The 9,788-nt window shown below is 69.6% G+C and overlaps 2 protein-coding genes across 2 annotated transcripts; one reads left to right on the forward strand and one right to left on the reverse strand.

Moving 5' to 3' along the window:
- On the reverse strand, positions 1 to 5,206 carry PMEL (premelanosome protein). The gene is made up of 12 exons (XM_082073699.1): positions 5,127 to 5,206; positions 4,179 to 4,307; positions 3,948 to 4,094; positions 3,737 to 3,877; positions 3,505 to 3,666; positions 2,210 to 2,590; positions 1,846 to 2,121; positions 1,386 to 1,673; positions 1,199 to 1,292; positions 917 to 1,119; positions 755 to 842; positions 1 to 249 (listed from the first exon to the last, which is right to left on the reverse strand). The coding sequence occupies exons 1-12, from the start codon at positions 5,188 to 5,190 to the stop codon at positions 87 to 89; spliced, it is 2,136 nt and encodes a 711-aa protein (XP_081929825.1). The 5' UTR covers positions 5,191 to 5,206; the 3' UTR covers positions 1 to 86.
- Positions 5,207 to 6,304: 1,098 nt separating this feature from the next.
- Positions 6,305 to 9,068, forward strand: CDK2 (cyclin dependent kinase 2). Its single transcript, XM_082073553.1, has 7 exons — positions 6,305 to 6,548; positions 6,624 to 6,701; positions 7,360 to 7,480; positions 7,556 to 7,726; positions 7,802 to 7,903; positions 8,325 to 8,528; positions 8,618 to 9,068. The coding sequence occupies exons 1-7, from the start codon at positions 6,433 to 6,435 to the stop codon at positions 8,720 to 8,722; spliced, it is 897 nt and encodes a 298-aa protein (XP_081929679.1). The 5' UTR covers positions 6,305 to 6,432; the 3' UTR covers positions 8,723 to 9,068.
- Positions 9,069 to 9,788: the final 720 nt, after the last annotated feature.

Here is a 9,788-nt window from a genome sequence, read left to right on the forward strand (position 1 = left end):
TTGAGTCTTTAATGTCGGGGGTGCCGCGTGTCCCCCCCCACAACCGCAGCCCCCCGGCTCCTGGGGGGGCAGCGCGGGGCCCCCCCTCAGACGGTGTTGGCGCGGAGCAGGGGGCTGCTCTCCCCGCTGGGGCCCCCCCCAAACGCCTGGCGCAGCAGCAGCCGCAGGGCAGAGCCGGGGGGCAACCAGCCCCGCGAACGGGGGGGCGCCGGGGGGGCCGCGGCCAGCAGCGGGGTGTACGTCACACGGCTGGGGGGGGAAGGAGAAGAAGAGGGGGGGGTCGTGGTGGTGCCCCCCCCAAGTCGTGGTGGTGCCCCCCCAAGTCGTGGTGGTGGCTCCCAGGACCTGATGGACCCCCATGCCATGGTGCCCCCCCCCCCCAGAGCCCGTGGTGTCCCCTAAGCCCTGGTGTCCCCCCAGCCCATGGTTCCCCCCATCAGGTCCTGGTATCCTCCCATCTATAGTGTCCCCCCCCATCCTGGTGTCCCCCCCAAGCCCATGGTGCCCCCCAGGTCTTGGGGGACCCCCCGACCATGATGTCCCCCTGCCCATGGTGCGTCCCATCAGGTCCTGGTGTCCCCCCATCTATAGTGTCCCCCCCCACCCCATGATGTCCCCCCCATATCCTGGTGTTCCCCCCAAGCCCATGGTGCCCCCCAGGTCTTGGGGGACCCCCCAGCCCATGATGTCCCGCCAGCCCATGATGTCCCCCCACATCCTGGTGCCCCCCCATGCCATGGAGACCCCCCCTCACCGGTACGTATATGCGGCGGTGCCCAGCGCAGCAGCGATCAGCACGAGCCCCACCACGAGCGTGGTCCTGCCGGCGGCGGGGACGTCACCTGCGGGGACAGCGCCAGCTCAGCACCCCCCACGTCCCCCTGTGTCCCCCCGCCACCCAACGCCGCGGTCCCACCTCCCACGGCCACGCGGGCGCTGGCGACCGCCAGCCCGTTGGCGTTGGCCAGGGACACGTTGAGGCAGAAGACGCCGGAGCCGTTGAAGTCCTGGCGCAGGACGAGGTGACACCCGGGTGCCGCCGCCACCGCCGAGCACGTCTGCGCCTGCGCCGTCTGGCACTCGGCGTCCGCCACCACGGTGCAAACCTCCTCTGGGGGGCTGCGGGGGGAAAACAGGTCACCACGGCCCCCCCGCCGCGGTCCCCGTGCCCGTCCCGGTGTCACCGCCGTGTCCTCACCTCCCCTCGCACGTCACCGTCAGCTCCACGCCGCTCTCGCCGCTCGCCGCGGCCACCGGCACCACCTGCACGATGGCCACGCTCTCGATCCCCTCTGCAATATGACGCGGTGGTGGGTTTGGCCCCTCTGGGACCCCCCCCAGGACCTCCCCAGGACCCCTGGGACCCCCCCGGGCCCCCCACTCACGGACGATCTCGAGCTGGGTGGCGAAGGTGCCGTAGCGGTACAGGACGCAGCCGGTGGGCTCGTCGGCCGGCGCCTGGCGCTTCACCAGCACCAGCGGCTCGGCGGTGGCCTCGGGGACAGCTGTGGGTCCAGATGTGCCTCCAGTTGCGGCTCCAGATGTGGCGGCGGCCATGGATGCAGCTGCGCCCCCTGCGGTCGCTCCAGCTGTGGCTTCAACCAGGATTCCAGCTGTGGTTCCGGTTGCGGATGCCGCCGTTGCTCCAGATGTGGCTCCAGATGTCACCGCATCTGAAGGACGTAAGGAAGAGGCTGGGGAAGGGCTGTGGGGACACCAAGCCCTTGGGGACATTATCAGGACCCAGATGTGCATCCAGATGTCGCCACATCTGCAGGACATCGGGAAGAGGCTGGGGAAGGGCTGTGGGGACACCAAACCCTTGGGGACATTATCAGCACCCACCTGCAGCCGCCACCGTCCCCTGCGCAGCCGTGGGGACCGAGGTGACCAGAGCGTCCCCAGCCGCGGCCACCGAGGTGGGGAGCTGGGGGTCGGTACCCGCCGAGGTGCTGAGCGCCGGGAGGACGGGGTCGGTGACCACGGGGGCCAAGGGCTCGGTGGCCACGGGGACCGAGGACTCGGTGACAGCGGGGACCAAGGGCTCAGTGACAGCCAGCTCCGATGGCACGGCCACCGACCCCCCCGTGGGCTCCGCTGACGTGCCGGAGCCTTCAGGTTCTGTGGGGACAGTGACGATGGGGAGGTGACCTGCGACACCCCGGGGACACTCGTCACCCACGGCGGGGGGTGCTCGGTGCTCCCTTACCGGTGCTGGTCACCCCGGCGGTGCTTCCCCCGCCCGGCGTGGTGCCACCAGCGGGCTGCGTTGTCACCGAGGGCTGCGTGGTGGGGTCCCCGGCGGGGGCCACCGAGGTGCCGCAGGGGGTGACGGGGATGGCCGCCTGCAGCACCAGGCGGGCGGTGAAGGAGCCGGTGTCCAGGTAGGTGTGGGTGACGGTGGCGCTGCGGGAGATGAGGGTCCCGCTCTGGTCCCCGAAGTCCCAGGAGTAGGCGAGGTCGGCGTGGCGCAGGTACCCGCTGGGGTCGTGCAGCCGCACGGCAAAGGCCACCGCGCGGTTCCGCACGAAGCGCCCGGCGCCCGCCGCGTCCTGCACCTGCGTCACCTCCACCGCGAACGGCACCTGGTCTGCGCGGGGACAACGGGGACACCGTCAGGGCTTGCGGACACATCGTGGCGCCGCTGGCCCCGCTGCAAAGGGCGCCTGGGGTGGGTGGGGACACGCAGGATGATGTCAACTCATGTGTCCCCCCCTGTCCGCAGCCCTGGGGCCAACATGAGTGGCACCTGGTCTGGTTGGGGACACACGGGATGACGTCAACTCATGTCTCCCCCCCATCCACAGCCCTGGGGCCAACATGAGTGGCACCTGGTCTGGTTGGGGACACATGAGATGATGTCAACTCATGTGTCCCCTCTGTCCATAGCCCTGGGGCCAACATGAATGGCACCTGGTCTGGTTGGGGACACACGGGATGATGTCAACTCATGTGTCCCCACTGTGTCCCCAACGCTGGCACCACCACAAAAGACACCTGGTCTGGTTGGGGACACACAGGATGACGTCAACTCATGTGTCCCCCCCATCCACAGCCCTGGGGCCATTATGAATGGCACCTGGTCTGGGTGGGGACACACGGGCCACCATCAGCTCATGTGTCCCCACCGTGTCCCCCTGCGTCCCCAACCCTGGCACTACCAAAAAAGACACCTGGTCTGGTTGGGGACACACAGGACAACATCAACTCATGTGTCCCCTCCATCCCCAGTCCTGATGCCACCGTGAATGGCACATGGTCTGAGTCGGGACAACAGTGACACCATCAGCTCCTGTGTCCCCACCGTGTCCCCACCATGTCCCCCCCCGTCCCAGCCCTGGCACCCACCGCAAGGGACACCCGGTTAGGTTAGGGACACATCATGTCACACCCCCAGCCCCAGCACCACTGCAAAGGGCACCTGGTTGGGTTGGGGACACAGAGGCCACCATGAGCACCTGTGTCCCCACCTTGTCCCCCCGTGTCCCCAGCCCTGGCACCCACCGGTGATGCTGAACTGGGTGCTGGCGCGGCCGATGGGGATGAACTTCTGGCGGCCGCGGTAATGGTAGACGACAACCTCCATGGTGTAGGAGCCCAGGGCCACCCCCGCCGTCCCCACCGTCAGCTGGGACGTGGCACCGTCCACCACCTGCCAGTAGCGCCCTGCGGGACGGGGGGGTCAGACATGGCTCTGGGGACCCCCCCGGACCCCCATGGGAGCCATTGCCCTCACCCCACGTCCACCAGACATAAACGAATTTCCCGCGCTTGTCCCGGGCGCTTTCGGGGAAGGGTTCCCCATCGGGGAAGACGCCGTCGGCACCATCGGCCGCCTGCTCCGGGAAAACGGGGTCCCCCTGGGTGACGCGGGTGCCTGTGGAGAGGGACGGTGATGAGACGGGTGCTGCGGGTTGGGGGGCACAGGGGGGTTTGGGGGTGCAGACCGTTGACGGTGCAGTTCTGGCTCCAGACGACGCGGCCGTCGGGCAGCACCGCCTGCGTGCCGGGGAAGCGCAGGGCGATGGAGAAGGTGGCGTCGGCGCCCGCCATGGTGGGAGCGTCGTTGCTGATGTCGAAGGTGACGTCGCCGCCTGCCAGGCACGGGATGTCACCCGGGGATGTCACCCAGGGGTGTCACCCAAGGGCCACGCTGCAGCCCCCCGCCCGGCACCCACCTCGCCAGCAGTCCCGCTGCTGCGGCGTCCCCTCCTGCCACGGCCGGTACAGCCCCGTGTCCCAGCTGCGGAACGGCGCCGGCCGCCCGCTCCAGGGCTGTCCCCGGCCACCGCCGCGGCCACCGGATCCTGCAGGACGAGGGCGAGAGGGCACGTGTGGCACCCACGGCAGTGACACCGCCGTGGGGCACCCAGCCAGGTCCCCCCCAGCCGCAGGGACCCCTGGGGACCCCGGGGGACACGTGACGGGCCGGGGCCGAGCGGCGCGTGGGGCAAAGCCCATCACATGGTGCCGGCGCTGCCCAAAGCCTTTTCATGTGATGCTCAGCTGAGCCGGTGCTGGCAGCCCCAGTGGGGATGATTCCCCCATGGCCCCCACTCCCAGAAGCTGCCAGATCCACCCTGTGTCCCCCCATCATGGGGGCTGCCAAGTCTACCCTGTGACCCCCATTCTGGGGGCTGCCAGGTCTACCCTGTGGTCGACACCCCGCCCGGGGGGTTGCCAGGTCTACCCGTGACCACTAAAGGAGCTGCCAGGTACCCCCTGTGTCCCCCCCACTCTCAGGGAGCTGTTGTGTCCCCTCCGTGTCCCTTCACTCACAGAAAGACGGGGCTCCCCCGTTTACAGACGAATGTGGTGCCCCCCATTTACAGGCTGCATGGGGGTCCCCCCAATTTACAGAAAATGCACAGATGCAGATCCCCCCCACATCCCACCACACTCCCGGGGGGGCTGTAAATCCCCCCCAACACCCAGCAGAAGGACGGGGACCCCACAATGACCCCCCTCCCCGGCTCCCAAGCAGCCCCTCCAGGGAATTAGAGGGGGTCGTATCGTGCTTCCGATGGAATTTGGCTATTAGGGGGTGCCCACTCCCACCAAAGAGCCTCGTAACCCCCTCCCGCCCTGCATCCCCCTCAATCGCGTCCCCCCCAAACCCCACTTACGCCGCTGAGCAGCACCCAGGACCAGGAGGGTCCCCAAAACCGCCAGCACCCCCTGCACCCTCATGGTCACAAAGTCCTCGTTTCCCCCCCCGCGTTCGGGCGCTGCCGGGGCTGGGGACACGGGGACGGGAGGATTTGAAGGGGCTTTCGTTTGCATAGTCCCACCCCAAAAGGGTGGGGGGACCCAGGTCCCCCCCGCTCAGTTGCGTGGGGGCACGTGTGTACACGTGTGTGCGGCCTCCGCTCGGCCCCGCTCACACGCCCCGGGGCATTTTGGGGGGACACAGGGACCCCCCCCCAGCTTGGGGAGAGGATTTGGGGGTGTCACCCCCTGCTCAGCATGTCCTGGTGGCCCCGGGGACATGGATTTGTCCCCATGTCCTGGGAGATGGGGATAGGGACCCACCGAGCCTGGGCCACCCTGTTGTGCACGATGGGGTGCAGGGGGACCCCGATTTCCCCCACATAGGGGACCCCAACCCTGTGCACACGGGGGACCACCCCCCCCGAGATGGACCCCCCGTCCCGCACACACGGGGGGACCCTGATCCCTCAGCCGCAGAGGACCCGAGTCACACACAGACAGGGACCCCCGTCCCCCAGACGCCGGGGGACCCCGATTTTTCCTGCTTGGGGAGGAGGGGGGCGCGTTTCCAGCTCCAAACCGGCCCCAGCCCGGGGGATCCCACCCGTGCCCGGGTCTGATTCCGTGGGACCGCGTGTACGAGACCGTGCCCGTGGGACGCCGTGTGCGGGACGGTGCCGGGACACCCCAAAAGCCCCGTGTGTGCCCCCCGCCGATGCCGCCGCGGCCCCGTCCGTGGGGCTGGTTCTGGGCCCGCGACGGTTCCTCCGGTACCGCCCGCTGACCCAGGCGGGATCGGGCACAGACGGTTCCGGGACCCCCTCTCATGGCCCCCCCCACCCCGGTGCGGGATCAACCCCGCCGCCCCGCCCCGCGCGGGTGTGCCTATCGCTTTAAGGGATCTCCCGCGCCGCTCGCGACGTCACGGCGAGCCCAACCAATGGGAGGGCGCGGGGGGGGCGTGGCCGGCGGAAGGCGGGAAGCGGCGGGGGGGGGTGGGCGGAGCCGCCGCCAACGTTGTTGCGCGATCGGGGGGGAAGCGGCGGCCGCGATCGTTCCACGCACCCGGGACCGCCCCCCCCCCCCCCGCCCAGGGACCCCTGGGGACACCCCCCCGCCCAACTTGGGGACAACACCACCCCCACCCCCCCCCGCGGCCGCCCCGGACGCTCCCCGGCCCGGGGTCCCCCCAACCGGGGGTCCCCCCGGAGCCGCCCCCCCATGGAGAACTTCCAGAAGGTGGAGAAGATCGGGGAGGGCACGTACGGGGTCGTGTACAAGGCCCGGAACAAGGTGACGGGGGAGGTGGTGGCGCTGAAGAAGATCCGGCTGGACACGTAAGTCCCGGGGGGGTCCGGGGCCGGGGGGGGCACCGGGGAGGGGGCAGCGGAGCTCAGCCCGTGTCCCCGCAGGGAAACCGAGGGTGTCCCCAGCACCGCCATCCGGGAGATCTCGCTGCTCAAGGAGCTGAATCACCCCAATATCGTCAAGTGAGGGGGGCCAGGGGGTTCCGGGGGGGCTGGGGGTGTCACAGCGCTGGTTCTGGCCCGGTGCTGCCTTGGGGGGGTCAGGGGGCCGTGGCGAGCTGTGGCCGTGGGGTGTCCCATGGCTGGGGGGTGTCCCGTGACCGTGGGGTGTCTGTGGGGGGCTGTGGGGTGTCCCATGGCTGTGGGGGGTCGTGACCATGGGCTGCTGTGGCCATGGGGGGGCTGTGGGTGTCCCATGGCAGGGGGGGGACCGTGGGGTGCTGTGGCCATAGGGTGACATAGCAATGGGGTGTCCCATGGCAGTGGGGTGACCATGGGGTGTCTGGTGGCTATGGGGAGACGTGGGGTGTCCCATGGCTGTGGGGGGTCGTGACCATGGGTTGCTGTGGCCATGGGGTGACTGTGGGGGGATGTGGGGTGCCCCATGGCTGTGGGGTGACTGTGGGTTGCTGTGGCCATGGGGTGACCATAGCAATGGGGTGTTTGGTGGCCACGGAGGGCTGTGGGGTGTCCCACGGCCATGGGGTGTCTGGTGGCCATGGGGTGACTACAGCAACGGGGTGTCCTATGGCCGTGGGGTTGCCCGTAGGGGCCCGTGGGGTGTCCCGTGGCCATGGGGTGCCCGTGGCCCAGGCGCTGCCCCCCTTTTGTCCCCCCCCAGGCTGCTGGACGTGATCCACACGGAGAACAAGCTCTACCTGGTCTTCGAGTTCCTGCACCAGGACCTGAAGAAGTTCATGGACTCGGCCTCCATCAGCGGCATCGCGCTGCCCCTCATCAAGGTGGGGGGGGTCCCAGCCTCTGGTGGGGGGCACTCCGGGCCCCCCCCATCCCCGCTGACCCCCCCGTCCCCGCAGAGCTACCTGTTCCAGCTGCTGCAGGGGCTGGCGTTCTGCCACGCTCACCGCGTGCTGCACCGCGACCTCAAGCCCCAGAACCTGCTCATCAACGCCGACGGCGCCATCAAGCTGGCGGATTTCGGGCTGGCCCGCGCCTTCGGGGTGCCCGTGCGCACCTACACCCACGAGGTGGGTGTGGGGGGACGTGGGGGGCGCTTTGGGGGGGACACGGTGCCCATGGTGTGTCCCTTGTCCCCACGGCAGGTGGTGACGCTTTGGTACCGAGCCCCCGAGATCCTGCTGGGCTGCAAGTACTACTCGACAGCTGTTGACATCTGGAGCTTGGGCTGCATCTTCGCCGAGATGGTGAGTGATGGGGAGGGGGTGCACGGCCCTCCTGGACCCCCCCCCCAAGGGTGACACCGGGGTCACCACACATGGGGTGTCCCCCGGATCCGTCGCGGTGACGCCGCTGCGGCTCAGCCCTGGCGTCACCGGGAATAAAGGGGCTTTGTGGGCACGGGGGGGGCCCACGTGAGCCCCCCCAGAGCTCAGCGTCACGCGCCACCACCCGGGGGGGGGAAACGGGGTCACGAGGGGCCAGCGTGAGGGCTCACGGGGTGGGGGGGCCGCATGTGACCCCCCTTACACAGGGGGACCCATCCCCTCTGCGCTTCACCACCAAAAGGGCAGGACGTCCCGGGTGCCGCCGACACCCCGGGGGGACCCGGTTGTTTGCGGGGGGGTGTCACGGTGACCCCACTCTGTGTGACCCCCCCCCCCCCAGATCACCCGCCGCGCGCTGTTCCCGGGGGACTCGGAGATCGACCAGCTGTTCCGCATCTTCCGCACGCTGGGGACGCCGGACGAGGCCGCCTGGCCCGGGGTCACCGCCATGCCCGACTACAAGCCCAGCTTCCCCAAGTGGGCCCGGCAGGACTTCGGCAAAGTCGTGCCCCCCCTGGACGAGGAGGGGCGGAAGCTGCTGGCGGTGAGAAAATCAGGGTGGGGGGAGTTAAACTGGGGGGGGTGGGGGGTGCTTGGGACCCCCCCCCAACTCACTGTCCCCTCGTCCCCCAGCAAATGCTGCACTACGACCCCAACAAGCGCATCTCGGCCAAGGCGGCGCTGGGACACCCCTTCTTCCGCGATGTCACCAGGGCTGTCCCCCACCTGCGGCTCTGAGCGCCCCCCCCCACCCCGTATGCGGGGGTCCCAGCTGAGTCTGTGCCCCCATCGCTGCGCTGGGAGAGGTGACGGCTGCCCTGGGGGGCTCAGGACCCTCCCCACACCCCAACCCGGGACAGGGTGTGGGGACCCCCCCCCCCCTCCCACCTCGCCTGGACTTTCGGCACTTACAGCCCCCCGGGGGGGCCCTGGGAGCGGCGCTGGGGGGGGGTGGGGTGAGCACCTTTGGCCCCCCATCCTCCTCCTGTTGTTGGGGGGTTGATGGGGGGGTCCCCTACAGCCCCCCCCCTCCCTGTGGTTTCTTCACCGATTTTTTGTAACTTCTGCAGTTTTGTACCCAAAATCCGACTCTGTGTCTGGGGACGGGGGCGGGGGGGGGATGGGGGGGGGCGCCCAACCGTGTCACCATCACCCCACAGGGTCTGTCCCATGTCTGTCCCCCCCCACCAAAAGGTGTCCTGGGGGACCCCCAGTGGTGCCCAGACCCCCCCCCAGACCCTGTGGCCCCACACGGGTCTTATCGGTGCCCCCGTGGCTCTATGTAGCCCCATATGTGTCCCCCCCAACCGCTATATGTCCCCATAGGAGCCCCCAGCGCCCCCTCCGCCTTCGCCCCGCCCACCGCCGCGAGGCTCCGCCCACCGTCACACCCGGTGGTGGCCACGCCCACCGCCGCTCTGGAGCGCCGTGATTGGCCGAGCCGGGTCCCGCCCCCCCAGACGAGGGCGCTGCCGCCACGGGGTCCGAGGTCGCGGTTCCCGAGCTGCCATTCACGGAGAGCGGCGCCTGTGATTGGCCGCGAGGCACCGCCCAGCGGGCGCGCCACTCATCGCGCCGCTGGCCTCGGGCTGGTCGGCCTGGGCGCTTTCTGCCCTGTGATTGGGCAGCGCGGCGGTGTCCTGCGTTTAATTGGCTTCCGCCCCCGCGGGGTTCCTCCCCCTTAAGTCACCTTATTTGTTGTTGGTGCCGCCCCCCTACTCTACAGCGCTTCCTGTTGGCCTCGCTCCCCTTCACTCACTTTAAACCCCGCCTCTTTCGTGACGTCCACCTTGACCATTGGCCA

This window comes from Streptopelia decaocto (genome assembly GCF_964273445.1).
Source record: "Streptopelia decaocto genome assembly, chromosome: 27".
NCBI lineage: Eukaryota > Metazoa > Chordata > Aves > Columbiformes > Columbidae > Streptopelia > Streptopelia decaocto.

What these genes read in the sequence shown, in the direction of transcription:
- CDK2 (XM_082073553.1), top strand. Translation starts at nt 6,433, where the DNA reads ATGGAGAACTTCCAGAAGGTGGAGAAGATCGGGGAGGGCACGTACGGG. An exon ending in TGCGCACCTACACCCACGAG is followed by an intron (nt 7,727 to 7,801) that starts GTGGGTGTGGGG and finishes TCCCCACGGCAG; the next exon opens with GTGGTGACGCTTTGGTACCG. An exon ending in AGGGGCGGAAGCTGCTGGCG is followed by an intron (nt 8,529 to 8,617) that starts GTGAGAAAATCA and finishes CTCGTCCCCCAG; the next exon opens with CAAATGCTGCACTACGACCC.
- PMEL (XM_082073699.1), bottom strand. Translation starts at nt 5,190, where the DNA reads ATGAGGGTGCAGGGGGTGCTGGCGGTTTTGGGGACCCTCCTGGTCCTG. An exon ending in TTATGTCTGGTGGACGTGGG is followed by an intron (nt 3,667 to 3,736) that starts GTGAGGGCAATG and finishes CCCGTCCCGCAG; the next exon opens with GGCGCTACTGGCAGGTGGTG. An exon ending in ACCGCCGCATATACGTACCG is followed by an intron (nt 250 to 754) that starts GTGAGGGGGGGT and finishes TTCCCCCCCCAG; the next exon opens with CCGTGTGACGTACACCCCGC.